The 24,527-nt window shown below is 41.3% G+C and overlaps 2 protein-coding genes across 6 annotated transcripts in view; one reads left to right on the forward strand and one right to left on the reverse strand.

Annotated features, from left to right (window-relative positions):
- The window catches only part of LOC110180214 (dynein regulatory complex subunit 3), a 246,250-nt gene that overhangs the window by 56,175 nt on the left and 165,548 nt on the right, over nucleotides 1-24,527 (forward strand). The window lies entirely within an intron of this gene.
- Nucleotides 17,967-18,302, reverse strand: LOC147644320 (uncharacterized). The gene has a single exon (XM_086829178.1). It carries the CDS (start codon nucleotides 18,300-18,302, stop codon nucleotides 17,967-17,969), a length of 336 nt encoding a protein of 111 aa, XP_086685304.1.

Genomic DNA, 24,527 nt, shown 5'->3' on the forward strand with positions numbered 1-24,527 from the left:
GACATGGCTAGATCGACTCGGCTGTTGATCCTGATCAAGAATATATATAATTTATATAGTCGGAGGTGCCTCCTTCACTGCGTTGCAAACTTCTGACTGAAATTATAATACCCTGCAAGGGTATAAAAAAGGATGGACTCAAATCAACGATGGCAGGCTCGCAGTTGGCATTCTTGTTCCACGTTGAAGTTGTAAACGACGTGGAAAACAAAATTGACCAAATTAGAACTAATTTTCAGAACCGAAGTGAAACTTTTCACCCAGTTATTGTGTGTGGTAATATTATGTTTATTTCGATGCTATAAAAAATGAACTGTAATTATTTATTACGACATTTTATATTTGCGAAATATTAAATTATGTCTTAAAATGAACTCTTAAGGGGTTACATACATTTCGAATTTAAAAAAAATAAATTTTTTTAATTTTTATTTTCTTAATGTAAATATATTTAAGAATATACATTTCATTTAGTTCCGGTGAATATTTTCTGAGTTATAAGTAAATTTGAAAAGGCGTTTCAGAGTGCTCAATGTAAAGTGCTCCTATGTAAAGTGCATTTAAAATTTTAAATGTGTTTTTCTCAAAATGGTGTTTTCAAAGCCGGCGACCAATATTTCTCGAAATCGGCTAGCTCGATTAGTCTCAAATTTTAACACGATCTCCAAAAAATATTTTTTATTTTTTATAAACAATGTAAGGCGGAAATTTCCTTGAAAAGTCGATTTTTTTTTTTGCGAAACCGCCATTTTGTCAATTTTTTTTGCTTATTCCTCCGATTAATTACTAGGTTTGACATTACTCTAACGAGATCTGTTTGGTGTTTAATACGCTTTTATTAGTTCGGGATGTATGTATGTATGTACATATGTATGTATGTAACGGAATCTTTGAAACTTTGCATACTTCTCAAGGACTGACACAATGCAATAATTTGATAAAAAGTTTTCATTATCCTGATTAGGATCGTCAGGATTGATAAATTCTTAGATAGGCCCTCCGTAAAGGAGTAAGAGAAACAGAGCTAGCGCGCGATCTGCGCATGCAATTTAAATTCGTATATGTTATGAACGCTTAGGGTACGCTTATTTGGATTTTCCAAACTTTTTTGAATATAGATGTCAGAATAGAGATGATGCACCCTTTCGGTAGAGAGAAATATTAAGATGATCTGTAATGGTTCCACTCCTTCCTTATGTATATGCAATTAGTACAATCGAATCTTATACACGCTAATTACTGAATATAATTTCTATCTAATATTATACTTTGATAAAAGTGTAATCTAATAACCGTAATTTACAAAATGCTTCTAAAGTACAATCAAATGATTAGAACAGTAGTTTTGATCTATTATTTTATGGAACGAAATTTGGTAAGCAGTAAAGCATTGAAGTTACCGTCGGTAAAGAAGAAATTTAATAGAATAAAAAAAATTGTAATAATAAAGCCCGATATTGATTAACATGCAAATAAATAATATTTATTATATAAACAACGCCGGGACTGTAATTAACTAGACATGTGGAGAAATGAATGCTCGCGATTCAATTATGTCAGTATATTTTGTAATTAACACTTTGTTTAAAGAGTGGATAATTTGCGCGCCTGCTGTCTTCCTTGGATGTGCTTTCGTTCTCCAGGCACCCTCCCCGGAAATAAGTTCTTACTCCAGGTCTGCGCTGAAGCCCCAGCCGCGGAGTTTGAATAAAAGTCAAGATTAGCCGGACAGGTCAGTACTTACATGTTAATAAATCAGACCGGGTTCGATTCCGGCATGCATCGATTATTTTTTTTTGTCTAACTCATTAAAGAAATCAGTAACTAAAGGTTAGTAAATTCGGAAATTCTACGTTTATTGAAACTTTGAAAAATTGAAAAGTAGAAAATTTGAAACATTGTCGCTATTCATTTCGGAATATATTAAAATATCATTGTGACCATGCTATTAAGCGAAAACAATTAATGAAAGCAAACTCCGGGATTTACCTTAAATGCATCTAATATATCATATTACATATTTACTACGATACTATATATTCGCGTTCATAAAATTTTCAGTTATAATCGAAAATTAGCAAAAAAAATTTAGCATAAAACACAAATTTCAATTTCCCTATTGTACAAATAATTAAAAGCCTTCCCCTTCTATCGAGCCTCTGGGTAGGTCGACCGATTAATTGTCCGTTACTCGTGGGAATAAAGATGACGAAAGAAACCAAAACACAAAAAAAGAGAAGATTAGCAAAAAAAAGAGAAAAATTTAAGGAAAAACTCAGAACTTTCGACCAACTGATCAAGAGAAAAAAATAGAAAATAAATAATAGTTTAAAAAAAACTAAAAAAACGCTTTTATAAATAACCGAACTAAAAAGACGAAAATAATTTATAATTACAAACAAAATTATTAAGTTCAGAGCAATAGTATATAATTATAAACAAGATCACTAAATTTAGGGTTGAAATCGTGGGAGGCATCCGGAGACACGCCTGTTATTTGTTCTTCTGTAATTAATTATATCAATCATTGTTTTGACATGTATTCAGTTCAACTATTGCTGTGAATTTGTCATTTGACTGATATACATAATGCTGTCACTAAGCACAACGTTTAAATACATACGTGACGAGATATTCTACAGCTGCACTGTTTTTGTTAATCTAATACATTTTTGTAAATATCAGACATTTTCTTTTATATCTTATGTTCACAGAAATACATTTGTAGGATTGTTCTATATTTTCATAATTATTCCCTTATAGATATTTGCCCTTAGAATAATTGTAACATTGATTATAGATGCACCCCACGCTTTTAACTCTGAAGTTAGTGATCTTTTTTTATATTTTATTATAATTTTTATTATTTTATTTTATTTATAATTATATACTATTGCTCTGAATTTAATAATTTTGTTTGTAATTATAAATTATTTTCTTCTTTTAAACTGCTATTTATTTTATATTTTTTTAGTATTGGTACCTATAAACGCGTTTTTTTTAATTTTCTAAGCCTATGAGTTATTCGTATTTTAGTTCGATTACGATCTTACGAACTATTTCGTAATCGCATTATTTCATTTAAGACCTCTTTGTTGCATGGTGTTTTACTGTTATCTTTGAGAAATCAAGTTCTTCAATCCGTATACCGCCTAAGGTTCTTACACGACTAAGTGCTACATAAGCTTGTCCAGCAGCAAACAGGCGTCAGCCTAGATAAATGATTGCATCTTGTGAACAGTCGAAGCCCAACTTAGGATTAATGGCAACATCCGTCTGCCAGTAGTTCCATAGCCGTATTTCGCTGGAAACTGTTACGATATCGGCTTAATCAGGCTTAATGCACACCATCTGATCCGAAATCAACACGGACTGATGGAATATCCTCCGCGTACAGTTGGCCTCTGCGAAAATTTGGCCAGATAATTTCGGTGATGAAACCCATATTGCCATTTACTAAACCTTTCGACACGTCAATGTTTGACCTTAACATCACTTTTGCTGCTACCAATATTTTAAGTTAATTTGGAAGACCTCCTGTCTTATTAATATCATTAGGTATCATAGAATCTAATTCCTTGTTATCTAGATTTCGAGTAGCATTAATGAGTTGGTCTTGTGCTTTTATCATATAAATAACTGTCCCTCTATTCTCAAAACTCTGGAGAACTTTTTCGTGTGTCTAGCAACTTGACCATTTGCTTATCATTTGATCTAAGGGCGTTAAGCACATCTATAAATGTAGTGTCTCATTGTTGACGCATGTTCTGTTTGAGCTTAACTAAACGAAACTGACGCCACAAATGTGTTTTTTTTTTTTATATTCGACTTCGTTCGTGTTATTTCAGACTGGAACAAGAAAGGAAGCTAAGTTTATATACCCTTGCAGATAGAACTGCGATGACTAGGAATCCATACAATATAAAATATATATATTAATATTAAACAAGAAAGGAAGCTAACTTCGGCACGCCGAAGTTTATATACCCTTGCAGACAGAACTTCTATGACTTGGAATCTCAACAATATAAATTATATTTATTTGTGTTAAAAAAAAATGAAGTAATACCTGCTTTCATTTCATTCACCTATACATATTATATTTGCAGTTTTACATTCGCAGATTTGCATTTTTCCTCTACATCAAACAATCGTTTGTATGGTACCTATATAACATAGTCGTCCGATTTTCATGAAATTTGACACAAAATTTAAGACTAATACAAAATGGCTACACCTCAAATTTGATGAAAATCAGCTGAAAACTGAAAAAGTTATAAATTTAATTATATTAATTTCTCGATCGTTCCTATGGGAGCTATATGATATAGTAGTCCGATTTTTATAAAATTTTATGCAAAATTGTAGAGTATAGTAGAATGGCTATATCTCAAATTTGATCCAATTCTATTGAAAACTGAAAAAGTTAAAAATTTTTTTGTAAGTATATGGAAGGCTAACTACAAAGTTTCATTCAGATAGCTTCAAAACTGAGAGACTAGTTTGCGTAGAAACGGACAGACGGACAGACGGACAGAAGGACAGACGGATAGACGGACAGACGGACAGACGGACATACGGACATGGCTAGATCGACTCGGCTGTTGATCCTGATCAAGAATATATATACTTTATATAGTCGGAGGTGCCTCCTTCACTGCGTTGCAAACTTCTGACTGAAATTATAATACCCTGCAAGGGTATAAAAATAATGAAGTAATACCTGCTTTCATTTCACTCACCTATACATATTATATTTTCAGTTTTACATTCACAGATTTGCATTTTTGATCCACATCTAACGATCGTTTGTATGGCACCTATGTGATACAGTCGTCCGATTTTCATAAAATTTGACACAAAATTTAAGACTGCTACAAAATGGCTATATCATAAATTTAATGAAAATCTGCTGAAAACTGAAAACGTTATAATTTTTAATTGTATTCATTTCTTGATCGTTCCTATGGCAGCTATGTGATATAGTAGTCCGGTTTTTTTTTATAACTTTACACAAAATTGTAGATTAAAATAAAATGGCTATATCTCATATTTGATGAAAATCTGGTGAAAACTGAAGAAGTTATAAACTTTAATTTGATTAATTTCTTGATCGTTTCTATAACAGCTGTATTATATGGTAGTTTGAGTTTCATAAAATTTGACATAAAATTGTAGAATAATATAAAATAGCTATGTATCAAATTTGATGAAAATCTACTTTTTAATTGAATTAATTTCTCGATCGTTCCTATGGGAGCTATATGATAAAGTCGTCCAATTTTCATAAAATTACACAAAATTTTAGAATAATTTGAAATGGCTATATCTTAAATTTGATCAAATTCTGTTGAAAACTAAAAATGTTATAATTTTTTTTTGTAAAAAATTTTCCGATCATTCCTATGGCAGCTATATGATATAGTCGTCCGATTCGACATATATACGAGTGAGAGTATATAGAAGACTAACTGCAAAGTTTCATTCAGTTAGCTTCAAAACTGAGAGACTAGTTTGCGTAGAAACGGACAGACGGACGTGGCTAGATCGACTCGGCTGTTGATCCTGATCAAGAATATATATATACTTTATATAGTCGGAGGTGTCTCCTTCACAGCGTTGCAAACTTCTGACTGAAATTATAATACCCTGCAAGGGTATAAAAAAATACCTAAATTAACACAAACCCTTATAACTAGGAACGGGGCAAGGACCCATGTTGTGCGGTACGGCCGCAAAGCAATGCTTCGCACAATTGTAGGCCTCTTAGCCCGTCCGCTCCCTTCTACCCCTCTCCAGTACTCTAAGAGCCTTCAGCACCTTGACAGAGAAAGCCGCTGTCGCTTCCCACATCCTGGGAGTCTCGATCATCAGCGGCACCAGCGTATCCACCCTGATCTCTGCTCCTGCTACCTCCTCCAGGGCGGCCCTATCATCGTCGAATCGGCGGCACTCGAGCACTACGTGGTGCACATCCTTAGCAACTCCAGATCCGCACTCCGGCCAACCAACCTCATCGTCATGGCCGAACCTCTTGAGGTAGCTACGGAAGCAGCCATGACCGCTCAATACCTGGTTCAGGTAGAAATCCACCTGCCCATGCTTCCGCTCCATCCATGCCACTAGGTTGGGGATCAGCCTGTGCGTCCAACGCCCTTTGGACGAGGCGTCCCACTTCGCCTGCCAGCTCTCATAGCTCCTTCTTCTGGCCGCGCTTTTCGCCTCGGCCTTAGCTCCGCCTCCTGGTCCTTCGTGCCCTCGCAGCGCACACCGAATCTCTACCTTCTCGCTGACCAGCTCCCTCAGGGGGACCATGCCGGCTATAACCAGAACGGCGTCGTCCGAGACCGTCCTGAATGCGCTTGCCACCCTAACATCGCACAGTCTGTAAGTGGCCTCTACGCTCCGCATGTACGATTTCGTCTCGGCTGCTTTTGCCCGCACCGGCGCCGGATACAAGATTTGGGAAGTTACGACACTCATCAGCAACTTGCTGGTGATCTGCTTGGGCCCTCTAGTGTTGAGCAGTATGCTGGTGAGACGTCCGTTCCGATCCGATCGCTTCGTTCGCCAAGTCTTCCGCAGCGGTACGCTCCTTGGCGGTTACGACCACTGCCACGTCGTCGGCGAACCCGACGACATAAGTCCCACTGGGCATAGGGAGTCGCAGAACCCCGTCGTACATGGTGTTCCAGAGCAGGGGTCCCAAAACGGAGCCCTTGGGGACTCCGGCAGAGACTTCGTACGCTCTGAAACCCATAGCTGACGCCACTAAGAGCACTCTCACTAAAGTAGCTCCTTACTACTTTTAGTAAGTACCCTGGGATATTCAGGGCGACGAGGGACTCCAAGGTTCGGTTCCAGTCCGCGGTGTTAAAGGCGTTCCTTATGTCCAGCGTTACCACAAGACAGTAGCTCTTGGAGCCGCCTTTCCACCTCTTTCCCGCCATGGCCGAACGGGGTATGTCCTTGACCATCTCAATGGCATCGAGCGTGGACCTCCCTCTCCGGAAACCGAACTGGCTCGGACCTCCGGACTCTTCGATGGCAGCAGCCAGTCTGGCAGCCACGATCTTCTCGTACACCTTACCAGTGGTGTCGGTCTGGCAGATCGGCCTATAGGAGGATGGCTCCCCTGGCGGCTTGCCCGGCTTGGAGAGCAGCTTATGCTTTTTCTACCTCTCCGGAAAGATTCCCTCCTCCAGGCACTTGGAGTACATGGTGGCGCTCTCACGATGCCATCCAGCTCCTCGGGGTCCGATGGAGCTATGTTGTCAGCTCTCAGGCCCTTGACCAACATCCGGTACGCTCCGCCCCAGGGGTCGCCCTCCGCCTCGTCGCAGAGCTGCAGGAAACGGTCCCTTTTTGCGCCTCTTATGGCCACCTTGAGTTTCTTCCTCTCTGAAGGCCTCGCTACACTCCAGAGCTCGCGGAGAGCCACGCGCACGAGTCAGCTGGCAGGCTCGATGGCAGGTGGATCTCAGATCGGCGATCTCGTCGCTCTACCAGAATACTGGCCTGCGACTTCCCCGAAACGACCCTCTCAGCCGCATCCTCAGGTTGTAGGCATGCTCCAGCGCTACTGCAACGTGATTTGCTGTATCTTCGGCTCCACCTGGCTCACCTGTTACCATGTCTTCCAACGCATTTGAGAAAGTCCGGATGTACAGCGTGTCCGGCAGGTATGCTTTTGTGGGCCGTAGTGCAGAGCGGGTGCCTTCCTCAGGTACTCCGACAGAGCACAGGATCACCTCGTGGTCGCTCCCGGTGTAGACATCGCTAACCTCCCATTTGGCAGAGTGAGAGATTGCTCTGCTCGTGAATTTGAGGTCGATGATAGAGGCGGCTCCCGTTCTGACGCCACAGATGTGTAGCCGGCTCCATATGTTGAGGTTGCTGAAAAACTTGATATCCTCGCACAAGTGGTAACTGCAGCTGTCGCAAACGAGAGTCAACCATACACAGCATCTCATAGGGTACCATAGAAATTTCATCTATGAACAGAAACTTAACATATTGCCATAATTGACGCATTACTCTCAAATAATTACCAGTAAGAAGAGGCATACTCACAAGTACTCCCATCTTTTTACTGGTAGTTTAAGCAAGCGGTGTAACGTAGATCCACCGACCAACCGTGCTGCAACTCCAGTAAGAGCACTAACTTTTACCACCGATTTTGCATAACATCGGTTCACTTGGTTTTTCAATAGATTGAAGAGGAATGTTTTCCCGGTACCTGCTCCACCAGTTACGAACATTTTCTCTCGTTTAATATCACCATTGGGTTGGTTCTTGGTATTCTCTGTGATATGAATGAACAATTGTCTTTGATCAACATTCATAGCATGTTGCGCTGTTCGAAATTTATCATTGCTCATTTCTCTCTCTAGTAGCTCTTCTTCTTCAACTTCAGGATTTATAATCTCTGGCTGTTCTAAAATTTCGAAAGCATCAATTTGATTAAATGCGTTTTTGAGTTGTTGGTCCCGCTCTCGATATTGACACATATATCTACTTGTTTCTTTTAAACGACTCTCTTGAGCTAAGAAAGCTGCTTTTGCATTATCGAAGCCGTCCAGCAATTCAGTTTCCGAACAGTAAGGCATATATTAAAGGAGTAAGCTGTAGGAAAAGTTTTCTGGCTCTGAAGCTGATATGAAATATTGTACCCTGACAACTGCATTAGCATTTCTTACAACCATTTTGCTGTCATTCAACAGAGTGATGAGTGGACGAGATAGTCGTCGAGAAAGAGATAGTCGTTACGTTGAAGTTTTGTATCACTTCCCAAAATTCTTAACTGATAGTAGTCTAATGCCAATAGGTTGAGCTTCCTCAACAGAGAGTATGTGGAACCGGAATTATTTATGTGTTGTCCGAAAACATTATAGTAGGGAGAAGTACCTAAGCTAGAATGTACGGAAGATCTCAGTGCACAACTAATCCTGTTTACGTATTCGTCCCAGTCATTTTGATCGGGCCGCAAATACGCTCTAATAGCAGCGATAACTGACCTGTTAACGCGCTCGGAGGCGCTAGCTTGTGGCGAATGCACAGCAGTCAGTGTATGCGTAATATTACATTGCTACATCAACTTTTGAAATGCGTGCGACCGGAATTGAGATTCATTGTCAGACACTATAGTTTCGGGAGTGCCAAAAGACAATAATAATTCTCCTTCCAGATATTTTACTACGACACTAGTATCTATCTTCTTTACCGGTTTCAAAAACACATATTTAGAAAAATTATCAAGAACTATAAAAATACCTATATTTCCACCTCTGGATGTAGGATAAGGTCCGAGAAAATCTATAAATAACCGCTGGAAAAATCGCAGACTTTCTGGTGCTTTTCCTAATGGTGGTCGCAAAACATAATTTGGTGCTTTCGTTGTTTTGCACACTTCACAAGCATTGATGTAGGCTTTTAACGTCTGCCACGAGTCCTGGCCAAAAATAGTACCTCCTGACTCTTTCAATTGTCTTGTGTATTCCGCCATGAGCAGACAACGAGCTATCGTGAGCTCGAGAAAGTATCTCAGGCTCCAGTTCCTTAGGCACCCACAACTCCCAAGCATATTCGTCGTGCACTTGCTCTCCTGTCAAATGCTCTGCATTTCGATAAACATATCCGCTATCCGCTCTGAGATTAGGAAAATTTGCTTGATTTCCACTCACTTTTTGTACGAGCTGCGTATATTCTTCTGATTTAAAGTGATCGAAGTTTAGATCCACGAGAAATCCTTCTCGCAAGTCTATTGCCGCTATAACGTCCTCGTTTACCCGAGGCAAAGAGGCGGGAACTATATTAGCGAACCTTTTCTATGCTCAATCTTAAAATCATACCTTTGCAAGGCCAAAGCCCATCGAGCTAAACGCGAATTTAGATCGTGATTAGATATTAACCATTTTAATGAAGCCTTGCTAAGGCATAGTTTTAGTTCTTCAAACGATTTTATTGCAGCCTCAGTCAAACTAAATCTTCTTTTTGTAGTCATCAGATCTGTTAACGGAGCAGAAAGAGATGCAAAATTTGGGACGAACTTGCGATACCATCCGCACAGACCTTTAAAGCTTCGCAAGCTGCGCAAAGTTGTAGGCAATGGGAAATTTCTAATTGCTGCAACCTTATCAGGGTCAGTTCGAATCCCACCATCGCCGATTATATGGCCCAAATATCGAACCCTCAGCTTGCACAAGTGACTTTTGCCAATTATGATCGTCACGCATGCCTTAAGTGTAATGCAACCTCTCTTAGCACTTCTAAGTGCCTCTCAAAGCCTGATGACACTACCAGCAGATCATCTAAGTAAATAAACACCTCATTTCTAAAATGAGCTGGCACTATTTTGTCCATCAATCGGACATTGTACTAGTGGCATTGCAAAGCCCGAACGGCATTACTTTAAACTGATAGAGCGGTCTACCAGGAACAGTGAACGCTGTCTTGTTGCGCGAAGCCACGTCTAAAGGCACTTGCCAATAAGCGTCCTTTAGATCAAGGCTAGTTATATATTCTGCCTTCGGCAAGCGACTCTAAATGACACTAATCTGAGGTAAAGGATATGTATCCTTTTCGGTGAAACTGTTCACCTTGCGACAGTCCAAACAAATTCTAACCTTTCCAGGCTTCGTTACCATAACGATTGGAGAAGACCATGCGCTGTCGGACTCTTCTATAACCGCCAGCTGCAACATCCTGTCAATTTCGGCATACATTGACTTTTCTTCGGCCGGTGAGACAGGGAAATGGCGTTGTTTTATTGGTTTAGCATTGCCCACGTCAATGGAATGGGATATAAGGTTGGTCCTACCAAGTCCTTTTTGACTAAATGATGGAAAACAATTTACAGCATTCGCCAACGTGGCTCTATTTATGTTGGACAATTGATGCTGATCAGCTTTGTCCTTGCAGTCAGTCTCCGTTGTGTCTAATTTGAATATATGCAAATTTCTGGACAGAAGATCGTAAAGCTTCCAAAAATCTATCCCAAGATAAAAATTCTGCTTCAGTGAGGGCACTATGTAAACTTTCAACAGCCTCTTTACGTCGTCGTACTCCACATCCGCTTTGAAATACCCTAGTATCTGCTGTGATCGGCCGTAGTAGCATTGCTGTTAATTGCTTTGTAATCTAAGCTAAGTTACCTCCTACGCTACTTATTGATGCGCCGGAGTCTAACAGGCCATAAAGTACTCGACCTAACATATTAATTGGCAAAAAGAATCGAGAATCTTTTGGTCCTGTCGGTAGAGAGCTTATGTACTCGATGCCAATTCTACATTGTTTAACATTTTGCCAGAATGATTTTATGCGACTAGAATTGCGAGACCTGTGTTGTTGTACATCCTGTAATTTAAAGTTATCTTCCGGTTTAATTATTTCTCTTAAGTCTGAGATTTTGCTATGTAGCAAGGGACTAGCAGGTAGTTGTTGAATGTCAGGGAAAGGAAGTTGAGCAACATCAGCTGCATGTTCTATTCTTTGGTCATCGTGGCTTGGTTCCGTGAGGCACTCGAAAACTTCTGTCTGAATTGCGAATTCGACATGCCGGCTTTGGAGTTTTTTGAGCACTTGCTGCAACTTGGCTTGTAAGTATTTGCAGCTCCACAACCGTAGCAAAATACTCTTCTCTCCAAAACGCAATCTTGATATCGGTGGCCTTCTTTGCGGCAAATCCAGCACAACAAAGAAAACGCTTCGATATCACCATCTGTTTCCGGTTCGGAATCTATCTGAGCCTTATATTCCTGACCAAACTCTGACACTTCCCTTCTAAACGGAGTGCTTCGCGCGTAGCCACTGGACCGTTTAACATCGGCTAAAAAGGCTTCGCGCCTGCGACAAATCTCTCTTAACTTCGAAACTGTATTGATCTCAATATTTAATATTTCATGTCGAATCTCTGGCCGCAAAGTGTTTCGCAGGACACGAATTAACTTATTCGATGTCCAGAGATGTTCCAGCTGATCGACTAGTGCAGTAATTGTATCATAAAAGCAATCGAACGAATCGGGCTTTTGTTTAGTGTTTCTAACTAATTCTTCGATATCGCCATCGTCTCTGCTCTGCCGAAACTGAAGGCGCAAAGCTGAACAGAAACTGTCCCAATTAATTTCTCCATGAGCTTTATGGTATCGCCAGTAAAACTCGTTTGCTTTGACATCAAATAGGACACTAGCGTGTTTGCACAGCAAAGAGAAATTGTTGCCTAACGTCTCCCTAGTCAACGTATCAACTCTATAAATAAAATTGTCTACAGATACTCCTGTTTTTTTTTTTTTTTTTTTTTTTTTAAATATTAAAATAAATGGACTTCATGTCTTTTAGTTTTGCATTTTTTTTCTTAATTTCAGTTGTTGCAATAGTTTAAGTGGATTTCATTTAGTGTATTTTAAATTTTTTTCGTTTTCAAATATTCTCATTTTTCTTGGCATTTGTATGTTTTCAACTCTATAAATAAAATTGTCTACAGATACTCCTGTGCCCGAAAATTTGATTTTACATCCGTTTAGGATATGCACGACTTTATTTGGTCGGTTTACTAAGTCGGACGTAGTGTTTCCTTGAGAAGCGGGAGAACAAGGAGCCAAGAGGACTTGTCTTGATTCGCTTCTGAATTCATTTCTAGATCCGCCCCTATCATCATCGTTTCCAAGCGAACGCCGTGAAGAATGCTCACTCTGAGCATTGTTCATACCTCGACTTGAATTAGCTAACGCCCTGGTGATACAATCTGAAACGGAATTTTGAATTAAATCGGTCAGGATAACCGACCAGTAACCTTCGCTCCATAGCCAGTAAAGTAAAAGCATTAGCCGTCAAAACGCTTGAATTGCTAACCCCAGTTGTGTTCGTTTGTGAACTTTGTCCTGAGGTTGAAGCTGTATTATCCAATGCGTGCTGAGAAACTGTATCTAAAGGCTGCCGTTTCTTCGAGCCACTTCGGGTTTGCCTGTCAGATCCATCTATAGGCTTTGAGATAGCTGGTCTACAAGATACTTTGCACACCGGACATTGTGCGCTATCCTTCCAATGAGCTTCTATGCATCGCTTGTGGAACTCGTGTTGGCATGAGGTTGCAAAGACCTCGGCAGTGCTTATGTCTGCCTTACATATCGGACAATTATAGCTTGGGCTTGATTCAAGCCCCCCTTTCTGGAGAGCGGTCTAGCCCCATCGTTCCCAAGAAAATCTAAAAAAAAAAAAATTGAATTCGAAAAATGAGATCTCGTTCCGATAGCAGTTAACTTGCTGCAATCAAATTCTCAGAACCCTTTGCTTCTTTGCGATAAATATAGCCAAATGTTTAAATAAATTAAGCCAAAAAATATAGAAAATTATGAGATAAAATAGCGCGATCAAATCAAAAATAAAGTCATCAAATTGTATTTACCGAACTCTAGATGTCACACGTATCAAAGGGTCAGTTAAGATTAATTTTCTCAGAAGTTGAAAGATTGGAAAAATAAAAGATTTTTGATTAGGTTTAAAACCTATTCAAAACAAGGAAAGCGATATTTATTTATTTCGAATTCGGACAGCGAAGAGTTCAGAAACACGTTCGCATGTATTCCAGAATACGATCTTAAAAAATAAAGCTTCAAGGAAAAATTAGAAAGAAAGTTAAAGAAAGCTGTAGAATACTTTTTCAGGATATGGCACGACTCGAAAGAAATGCCAGTATTTTCCATAGAGTTGAGTTTAAAGTCGAGACTAGTTTTATGACTTAGTGCTATATAAATGGAACAGAAAATGAGCTCTTTGTATTGTTTTTAACAGGCACCTTGTCACTTCCTCTCAATATACAAAAATCTTTTGTTTCCCTTTAAGTCTGACCAGTTGGAAATACTAATATTTATCACAACTGTTTTCCAAGACTAATTAAGACAAAACAAAAAAATTCAACACTAGTTTGAAGAAGTCGAAAGCTAGTTCAAATTAACAAAAATAGAAAGAATTTATTTACACTTGAGTCTTAATAAAAAACGGTATTTTTATTAAAACAAACAAACAAACAAACTTTAAAATTCTGGACAGTTACAAATACTAAAATTCAAAAAGCTGTTATCCAAGAATTAATAAAACGAAATTGTTGCAAATTAGGGTATACAATAAAAGAGAGAGTTAACGTAGAATGTGTTGAATTTGTTTATCCGCGAGTCTTAATAAAAAATAATTTTTACTAAGGCTCCACACGTTGGGGCGCCACTTTTCTTATTATTAATAATGAATTATAACTGTAGTGTGCAACCATATAGTTAGTCGGGGGTTGGCGAGGATCTGAGCTGCTGGGTCACGCTATAAATTTCCGGCTCTAGCTCGTCGGCTTTGGGGGTGTTGGTCTTGCTCACCCAGATCTCGTTCGACGACTATACATAATTATTAACAAGACAAGAAATTAGCGTGCTGCGACAAAACAATAGCTAGAAGTTAATCGGAAGAACGATAAACAAAATTTACACTAATAAGAAAGTTAGAAGAAAAGCGGAAGTAGAGAAAACAGAAGAGAAGGCAGAGAGAAAATCAATACATTGCAGAGACACAGATGTTGTTGTGCTCGCTTTGTGCCCACCCAACCTAAGATCACCTGCCGCAAGAGCATGGCTCTGGTGACCCCTTTAGAACCCTACGACCGTGGAGTCATCCTACGAGTCGGTAAATTACGGTTTTTAAGCTTCCATGATTTCAAAAGTTAAAACAGGTTTAATAAAATAAATTTAAAACTTAAAGCTAACAAAGAAGGTAAATATAAGCTAAAATTAAAATGTAGAATATAAAAGATGTATATATGTGAGTGTTAAAAATTGTAAAAAAAAATAAAAGAAATATTTTCTCATCTTAAAAGTTTAAATTATATCGAAATTGTATGCGTAAGTGTTATTTTACTTCATGTTTTTTTTTTTTAACTTCTTTTAGTTTTGAATTTTTTTCTCAATTTCAGTTGTTGCAATAGTTTAAGTAGATTTCATTTAGTGTATTTTAAATTAAATTATTTTTAATTGTTTTCGTTTTCAAATATTCTCATTTTTCTTGGCATTTGTATGCTTTCATTCGAATCAATAACTTCTTTCAAAACTCACTCAAGTTATCCTTCGGTGAAGATCGATCTCCTTCGACGATTTGCTGAAAAAGAGGGTTAAAGTTCGTTGTTGGCCAGTTGGCCAGTTCACCCTATTTTCATTTCACTATTATCTTCGCTATGCAACAAGAGAACTCCATTTGTAATTGTAATGTATTGTGAAGGCATATAAATTTTAAATAAATGTGTGTAAAATTAAAGTTAAGCCTAAAACTAAATTAATTATAAATTAAATTAAAATGTTTGCAATTCAGCATAAATTCACATCATTTTTGGCTTCATTAAATTTTAGGCTAGTCGCAAGCAGAGGTATATGTCGAGCATCAATTTTTCAAATTCAAAAGGCCAACGTTAGCAACAGTTTTGGGCCAATAATCTCACTGACTTTCTTGGAGCAAATTGGTCGAACAATAATTCAGAAAAAAGGAAGTAGTCAAAATGGGCTTAAAGGGTAAAACCCCATTTAAGGTTCTTTTACACTTGCACTAATATACTCTAAGGAGGTAAGATCACAGAGGGCAAATGAAGGTTAACCCGCGAGGTCAAAGTCACTTGGGGTCATTGCCCCGGTTACGTAAACAATATTTCACAAAAAAAAAATTAATCCTCTCTACAGACGCGAAGCTGGCCAAAAAATGGGTTGGACATCCGCGCTGTTGGCCAGATTTTTATTGAGAATCGGCTCCTCCTGCGCTGGTTTTGTTCCTCGTCACCTCATCCCCTCAGCTTAGGGGTACCCCTTGCCTAGGGACTTCAAACTATACTGCAGGGCCCAACCTGTAAATTTTTTTAAATTCACAGTAAGCTCTGCTTATAAAGAACACTGTATTCCCATATTTACCCACTGGCTGAGCCCTGGTACAAAATTTACGCTTTTTCCCTTTCGGCGACCCTTGGCACTGGTCGTGGATTGGTACTGCTTCGCTGCCTCCACTTTTTTAACCTTTTTGATCTGTACAACAAAAAGGGTTATTAACTGTGTCTAAATTTTTGCACTCCTGTACTCACTTTTATGTAGAGCTTTAAGCGGCCACTTTACAGAATAAATTCCTCGAAAACCCCGAGTCACTGGCACTAGTTAATATTGGCTCTTACGAGCACTTCTTTGAGTGTATTCACTCGCGAATCTCGATCAGAAAGATCCCCACGGAAACGGAAAGAGCTCGTTCAGCCGCAGCGAAAAATTTCCTAATTGGCTTTCAAGCTCTTTTCCCTTGGCTTGGCTTGGACCTTACGAAAAGTGTAGCATTCTTTTAGGACAACTTTATTTTCCAGGTTCTTCAGTCGCCACTACAAGTAGTTCAATTTATTAAACGTATCGATTATTATTTAGAGTAATTTAAAATGAGTCTGTAATGTGGTCTCGTTGAGATCGGTTGTGTCACGGACAATTCGTATTGATCTATTTCTTATCGTGTGCAAAAGAGATTTTGCGATAATTTTCGGACGCTGTCTTGCACAGTGTCGGCAGCTGGACAATAAGAAAAAGTAAACAAAAGTTTGATAAGACTGCATACCTGCCCATTTGGGCAAAGCTTCTCCCCTCACTCTGCGCTCAGCCGCACAGAAGGGAGACAAAGCTTTGTGTTATCAGTTGTTTTGATTGGACCTACTTTTGTATCTGCGGAAAATGTGCATAATAGATTGCTTAAAACACCAATTTTTAGCAATTTAGTTTTATAGCTGCAATGGATGAAAACATTTTTTCTGACTCTCAGCTTAGCAATAAGCAGATTGATTATGAAGAAATGCTTCGAGTAGCGGGTAAAACTCCGTCGGAAATCAGAGCAGAGCTTCTAAGCTCTCAACGCCTGCCTGGTACTCACAACATAAGTACTATAACAACAACAATCACTTTCACTAGCGCCAATAGTAGCTCCTTAGTTACTACAGGAATTGCAACAACTAGCAGTGCTCGTCATGGTGCAAGTATTGTATTACCTATCACCTCAACTCCAATTTTAAGTGGAGCTGCGACCAATGCGTCAATAACACCATGTGGAGCTGCTGCGAGATTAATAGATGCTCAAAAGCTTCAATTAAATAAACGAAAGAAACCGATCTCTCCGAACATGAGCCCCAAAAGGGAAAATGTAGGGGACTAAACTCGTCAGTAACTAACAATGTGGATAATACTAACCGTTTTGCCATACTAGATATGGAGTGCGATGAAGAGAGTGTTAACAATATTGAAGTGAACACAGGTGAACCAGATAATGTTCCTAATGAGCCCACAGCAAATTGACAACAGTCAACTGCATCCGACACCTAAACCACCGCAAATTGTAATCAGCATCACCAACCTCAACGATTTGTTTGAAATCATTAGCGAGGCTACGAGTTTAAAAAACGGGGTTGTCAAAGTTAGTCAAGGGGTAACAGCCCGCATTTTCCCAAAGAATAGCGACGCTTATAGAGCCATAGTAAATCACTTCGATAATATTGGAATTCAATTTCATACTTATCAATTAAAAGAAGAGAAGCCTCACAAAATTGTAGTTTAGGGACTTCATCATAGCACCCTACACGGACAAATTGTTGAAAACTTAAAAAACCTCGGTTTTGAAGCTGTGCAGATTTATAACCTGAGATCAAAAGTAAATTGTTTATGGAGATGACAACGAATTTGCCACCCTTTAGCAATAATTAACGCTCGAATTAGGTTGATTAATCGCTGTGTATATTTTCGTTTTCACTTCTCTGGTCGGAGCTGCAACTAACGACCGAATTATTGACTTCAACAAATACTTATAATCTTAAAATGTAGCTTAGCATAGATAAGGCGACAGAAGAAGAAGAGAGAGAGAAATAGACAATAGATAGACCAAAGAGAAGTTAAGAGCGCAGCAGGTGCAGCCATACACCCATGCGCGCATGATTAGGCGCTAGCGGTCTGCTCAGAACATACTCCCCCCGTTGGAAGAGGTACTGTTCCAACTTCGTCGGAATCGTGGGGCAGAACGGCTAGCTTGGCGACTGCCCTCTTGATCAGACCCGTAGCAGTACGGACCATGGCTACTCGGATGACGCCGTCCTTGCCAGGAATTATTTCCTCAATGCGCCCAAGCTGCCATTTCATGGACGGGATGTTATCCTCCTTCAGCAAAACTATGTTTCCAACTTTGATGTTGGACGTATCGAAGCGCCACTTGCTCCTTTCTTGAAGTATGGACAAGTACTCGCTGCTCCACCTCTTCCAAAAGTGCTGCTGCATCTGGGTCACCCGTTGCCATCTGCTGAGGTGGCCTTCTCGAAGATGAGTCACGTCAGGTTCAGGAAATCGGCCGTAGCTGGAACCCCTTAGGAAGTGAGCTGGCGTTAGCACCTTCAGGTCATCCGCGCTTTCTGTAAGTGGACAGAGTGGTCGAGAATTGAGAATGGCGGAAATCTCATACGATAGGGTTCGCAATTCATCAAGGGTCAAGATGGAGCGTCCGCCTCCCATAAACCTCCGAAGTGAGGGTCACGCGGAGGGATGAATTTCCAGTCGATCCCATCCGCGAAACAAGCAGATGATATCGATGCCGTGTGTTGCTCGCTCAAAAACAATGCCTTTAACTCGGCAAGCTCGCTCTTCGCGCTGTCGAAGTTTGTAGCATTGTCGCTCCAAATGATACGCGGACTGCCCCTAAGGCTAATAAACCTTCTGAGGGCTGCGATGAAGGAATCAGTTGTGAGGTCCTGGACGACTACCAAATGTGCCGCCTTCGTGGAGAAACAGACAAACACGGCGATATAACACTTGTGAGGTGCATTATTTCTGCTTTCCGCTTTGTAATAGAAGGGCTCACAATAGTCCACTCCTGTGGCATGAACAACAGGATTAAGCCTCACTCTATCTGCTGGCAGGCTACCCATAACGTGCTCCCAAGTTACTGGCTTCATTAGAAAACATCGGATGCATTTGTTGACGACGCTAGCTACGAATTTGCGGCCTCCAATTGGCCAATAACTTTGCCGCAATGTGGCAAGCAATGCTTGGGTCCTGCATGTAAATATTTTCTATGAAAATAAATGATGATCGCCTTTGTGACTGCGTAATCCTTGGGTAACAATATCGGATGCCTCATATCGTAGTCCAACTTTCAATTTTGCAGCCTTCCGCCAACGCGCAGTAATCCATCGAATCCAAGCATCGGCCTCAGTGAGATCAGCTTGCTCTCCGGACGTCACGGCTTGTCCTGGCTGAGAACCCTATATTCCTTGGCAAAGTGAACCTGCTGGATGCTCCTCAGAAGCAGCACAGTACCAAGGTTGATCTCCTCAACCGAAAGAAGGCCTTTTAATGGAACAGCTTCGCCTTTGCAATTGGCAATGAAACGATGAATATATCCAAATACGCACTGCAACTTATCGAAGGTGTTGATGAATTTGCAGCTCGATGAAACGTCCATGCAAACGGCTCCAACTAAAGCTGCAGATCGACGCTCTGGAAGATCCTTAACTGGCTCCGGCAGAGAGGGCCAATTCGACGCGCTTTGCAGCAGGAACGAAGGTCCGTTAGCCCAAAGGGAATGATCCAGCAATTCTCTTGGGGTACATCCCCCCGACACGACATCTGCCGGGTTTAAAATTGTCGGAACGTGATGCCAAGTCATGTCTTTCGTCATCTCCTGTATTTTCGCGATTCGGTTTGACACAAATACGTTGAACTCCCTCGGGGGCTGGCGAATCCATGCCAACACAATAGACGAGTGAGACCAGCAATGAAATGCGCAGTCGAAATTTATACTTTCCTTGACGTTTGCTATAAGCTTAGCCAATAATAGTGCTGCTGAGAGTTCCAATCTTGGAATTGTCAAAGCCTTCAAGGGAGCTACTCTCGACTTGGCGCAGAGCAAATGGACCTTTAATTCTCCATTAACCTCCGATCGCAAATATAAACACGCTCCATACGCTGACAGGCTAGCATCGCAGAATCCATGCAGTTCAACGGCAGCATGTGGTTGCATTGCGAATCGTGGAAATTTTATGTTCTGGATGACTACCAACTGAGAGGTCAACTCCCCCATGGCAAAACGTTATCCCAATCCACGTTAGCACTCCATAAGGATTGTTGAAAGATTTTAGATTTTGTGATGATTGGTGGGATTAGTCCAAGCGGATCATAGAATTTTGCAATTGTTGACAATACGATTCGTTTGGTGGGTCGATGAGTTGCCGGTATCTGAGAGAAATTAAATAGGAGCTGAACAGACGCCGGATCCCAGGCCAAACCTAAGGCCTTGGCGATGTCCGATCCATCATGAAATTTTATTAACTGCTCCCTGTCGCAGTCAGACTCCCCTTCGAGCGCTCCTGCATCATTCGAACACCATTTGCGGATTAGAAAGTGCCCTCTCGACAGTAGCTCCTTTACCTGGCGACGAATTTCTCTCACGTCTTCGACTGAACAACCACCAGAAATTAAATCATCCACATAGAAATCTCTACGAATAATTTTGGCTCCAACCGGGACTGATTCCTCCTCATCATAAGAGAGCTGATGCATGGCTCTTATAGCCAAGAAGGCACCTGGCTTAGTTCCATAATTCACTGTGTTTAACTTAAAAACACTCAGCTCGTCCGTGGAGTTCTTTCGCCAAACGATGCACTGCAAAAAGTCATCAGGATGCAAAACTCGCACGCAGCGGTACATCTTACAGATATCTCCACATGGGGCAACTTTGAAGAAACGAAAGCGAAGCAGGATGTTGAAGATTTTCCCTTGAATTGTTGGTCCGGCAAGAAGTAAGTCATTCAGGGACCTACCAGAAGTCAATTTAGCAGATCCATCAAACACGACACGAAGCTTGGTGCTCGTGCTTTCTTGCTTATGTACGCAATGGTGAGGAAGAAAGAATTGCGGTACCGATGCTACCCTTGTTATACGAGATATGTGTCCTAGCTCCATATATTCCCGTAAAAATGCGGAGTACTGAGTCTTCAACGCTAAGTTCCTATCCAATTTGGCTTCCAAACTTTTAAAGCGACGACGAGCCAGGCAATAGGAATCACCTAAAGATTCGAATCCTGATGTGGACAAGAGACGAACAGAGTACTGCCCATTTTCAAACCTAACGCAACTTTCCTTGAAAAGCTGCTCGCATCGCAAATCCTCAGGCAACAATTCTGGTTCTGACGAACTGAAGTCCTCGATTTCCCAAAATCGCTTTACTACGGAAGCAAGTGTGTCATCATCCGATTGATTAATAGGATCCCTGACGATGGCAGCCAATACAGACTTATGAGTTGACGCACTCGGCAGCCCTCCAGACACGATCCAACAAAGTTTGGTGTTCTGGAGTGTTGGCAACGCGCTATCCTAGTGAATTTGCCCCGTAGCAATTATTTCGAAAAAAAAAGTCCAGCACCAATTAGAAGATCAATCCGCTCCGACCAATAAAAATAAGGATCAGTAAGCGAAATATTTTGCGGAATTTTCCACGATGTGGCATTTATGTTAAAATGAGTCTGATAATCCGTGATACTGCTCGTTAAACCGCGGAGAATGAGGCACGATAGCTTTCGTCCCGGTATTGCGCTACAATGTCGACTGCCTTATTGGAATTCAGAGAGGATTCCCCAATCCCAGAGACTAGGGTATGCGACTTTCGATGATTTGAATTGAGCTGCTTCGCTAGGCAAGAAGTTATGAAATTTATCTGAGATGCCGAGTCTAGGATGGCTCGGCATGGCATAAATTCTCCAGCCTTATTCCTCACATAGATGATCGCGGTTGGAAGCAACACGTAATCAACAGGCGTCACCACAAAATGTAAATGGGGAAGACAACGAATTTGCCACCCTTTAGCAATAATTAACGCTCGAATTAGGTTGATTAATCGCTGTGTATATTTTCGTTTTCACTTCTCTGGTCGGAGCTGCAACTAACTACCGACTTATTGAATTCAACATATATAATCTTGAAATGTAGCTTAGCATAGATAAGGCGACAGAAGAAGAAGAGAGAGAGAGAAATAGATAAACAAAGAGAAGAGCTAAGAGCGCAGCAGGTGCAGCCATACACCCATGAGCGCATGATTAGGCGCTAGCGGTCTGCGCTGAACATACTCCCCCCGTTGGAAGAGGTACTGCTCCAACTTCATAGGCATCGTGGGGCAGAACGGCTAGCTTGGCGATTTTGTGGCCTTCAATTGGCCAACAACTTTTTAAGAAGGCAGCTGGCCTTCCTACGGGTGCAAGTGTGCCACCATCAAAATGATTCGTAGGATCCTTGACGACGGCAGCTGAGACAGACTGAGGAGTTGACGCACTCGGCAGCCCTGCAGACACGATCCAACCAAGTTTGGTGTTCTGAAGGGTTGGCAACGCGCTACCCAAATGAATTTGTCCCGTAGCCATTATCTTAAAGAAGAGTCCAGCACCAATTATAAGATCTATTCGATCTGATTGATTGAAGTGAGGATCAGCGAGCGATATATTTTGCGGAATTTTCCATGATGTGGCATTTATATTGAAATGAGGCTGATAATCAGCGATACTGTTCTTTACAACCGCGGAGAATGAGGCACGATAGTTTGCATCCCGGGATTGCGCTACAATGTCGACTGCCGTATCGGAATTCAGAGAGGATTCCCCAATCCCAGAGACTAGGGTATGCGACTTCCGATGATTTAAATTGAGCTGATTCGCTAGGCGAGAAGTTATGAAATTTATCTGAGATGCCTAGTCTAGGATGGCTCGGCATGGCATAAATTCTCCAGCATTATTCCTCACATAGATAATAGCGGTTGGAAGCAACACGTAATCAACAGGCAAAATATCTGTGGGGCTTGGTGGGCGATGATGAATGTGATGATGCTAATGCTGATGAAAATGATGTTGATGGCTGAGAGTTGGGAAATGGATCGGATGATAGAGATGAGGCGGTGGATGGTACAGATTGGTCCTGATTAAAATGCAACAATGAGTGGTGCTTCATACGACAGTATCTGGAGTGTGTTAACTTGCATTGCTGCAAACTATGCCCCTTGCGCAAACAGTTGAGGCACAGGTGCAACTTCTTTGCTTCTCTAAATCGAAGATTCGGGCTCAAATTTAGAAATCGAGAGCAGTTTGGCAAATAATGATCCCTCGCATCACAAAACGTACATTGGGGAAGATTTGAGCTACCAACTGAAGCAATGAAGCTATACCCATGCAGGGCTTTTCCCACCTGCCGGCTTGGTGTTTGCGTTAGCAAGGCTTGATCCGAATTTGCCATAATCCTACACCTCCTTTGTAAGAACGACTCCATAGAATCCCACGTAGCTAGGTTGTTGATGGACAAATCCTCTTCCCATTTTTCCCGCGTCCTCTGATCGAGCTTCCGTGCGACGATGTGAATCAGCAATCCGTCCAAGATTTGTTGCGTAGTGGCCAGGGTACGGATTGCTCGCAGATGCGAATTTATGCAATCGCTTAACTCCCGAAGACCCTTGGCTGATCCCTTCTCGACACCTTTTAACCCAAATATTGCCTGTACGTGTGCCTGAAAATGTAGAACTTTTTTTCGATTTTTGAGTAAGTCCTAAGCCTTTGTATAATTGGCATTCGAGGGCTCAAGCGAACGTATGGTCTCTAGAGCCACGCCACCTAAACTTGACCTGGCCGACTGCCAGCTCGAACGCACGCTGCTGGACCGATTCCACGATCGTGCTGGCCTGGTTACGAAAGCCTGCTTGCAACTGGACCACGTTTGTGGCCAACAGAGTTGCCAAGATAACCCAGGCGATACCAGTTGACTGCTGGGCACACGTTCGATCCGAACAGAACTCCGTCGAGGCGTGTCCCTACACGAGTTAGCGGACAGTCAACTGTGGTGGAATGGACCTGAGTGGTTGCAAGGGCCACAAGAGCTATGGCCAGTGCAGAGCGATGTGCACCCGAACGCAGAGCTAGAGCAGCGGGCGGTCAGGGTGCATTTTAGTAAGGCCCCCTCTGACGAGTTTCTGGAACGCTTCTCGAAGCTGGACAAAGCGTTGCGAGTCCTGGCGTATGTTCTACGATTCTTCAAGCGCTGCCGCAAGGGCTCAATTTCGCCCACTTCACGACTCACGAGTGAAGAAATTCGAGAGGCAGAACGAGCGCTGATCTCCATTGCGCAGCGTAGAGCATACGGCCAAGAGTACAAGTGTTAGCGAGAAAAAACGACCCCTTCCAGTGGCATCTTCAATTGTGAACTTATATCCGTTTATTGACCGACACGGTCTTCTAAGGGCATGTGGGCGCGTCACGGCTTCAAAAGCTCTGCAGTACGATGAGCGACATCCGATCCTTTTGCCCTACGACTGTAGGCTGGCCCGCCTTCTCATTCAGTTGACTTAACAGATTACGCTCCACGGCGGCAGTCAATTGATTGTGCGCCTGATCCGATCAAAGTATTGGATTCCGAAGATCAAGAATCTTGTAAAGGCTGTAGTGAATCCGTGTAACAATATATAAGAAAAGACTTCAA

This window comes from Drosophila serrata, unplaced genomic scaffold (assembly GCF_035046125.1).
Source record: "Drosophila serrata isolate PLE 108 unplaced genomic scaffold, ASM3504612v1 contig_187, whole genome shotgun sequence".
In the NCBI taxonomy this organism is placed as follows: domain Eukaryota; kingdom Metazoa; phylum Arthropoda; class Insecta; order Diptera; family Drosophilidae; genus Drosophila; species Drosophila serrata.

What these genes read in the sequence shown, in the direction of transcription:
- LOC147644320 (XM_086829178.1), bottom strand. Translation starts at nt 18,302, where the DNA reads ATGCAGCAGCACTTTTGGAAGAGGTGGAGCAGCGAGTACTTGTCCATA.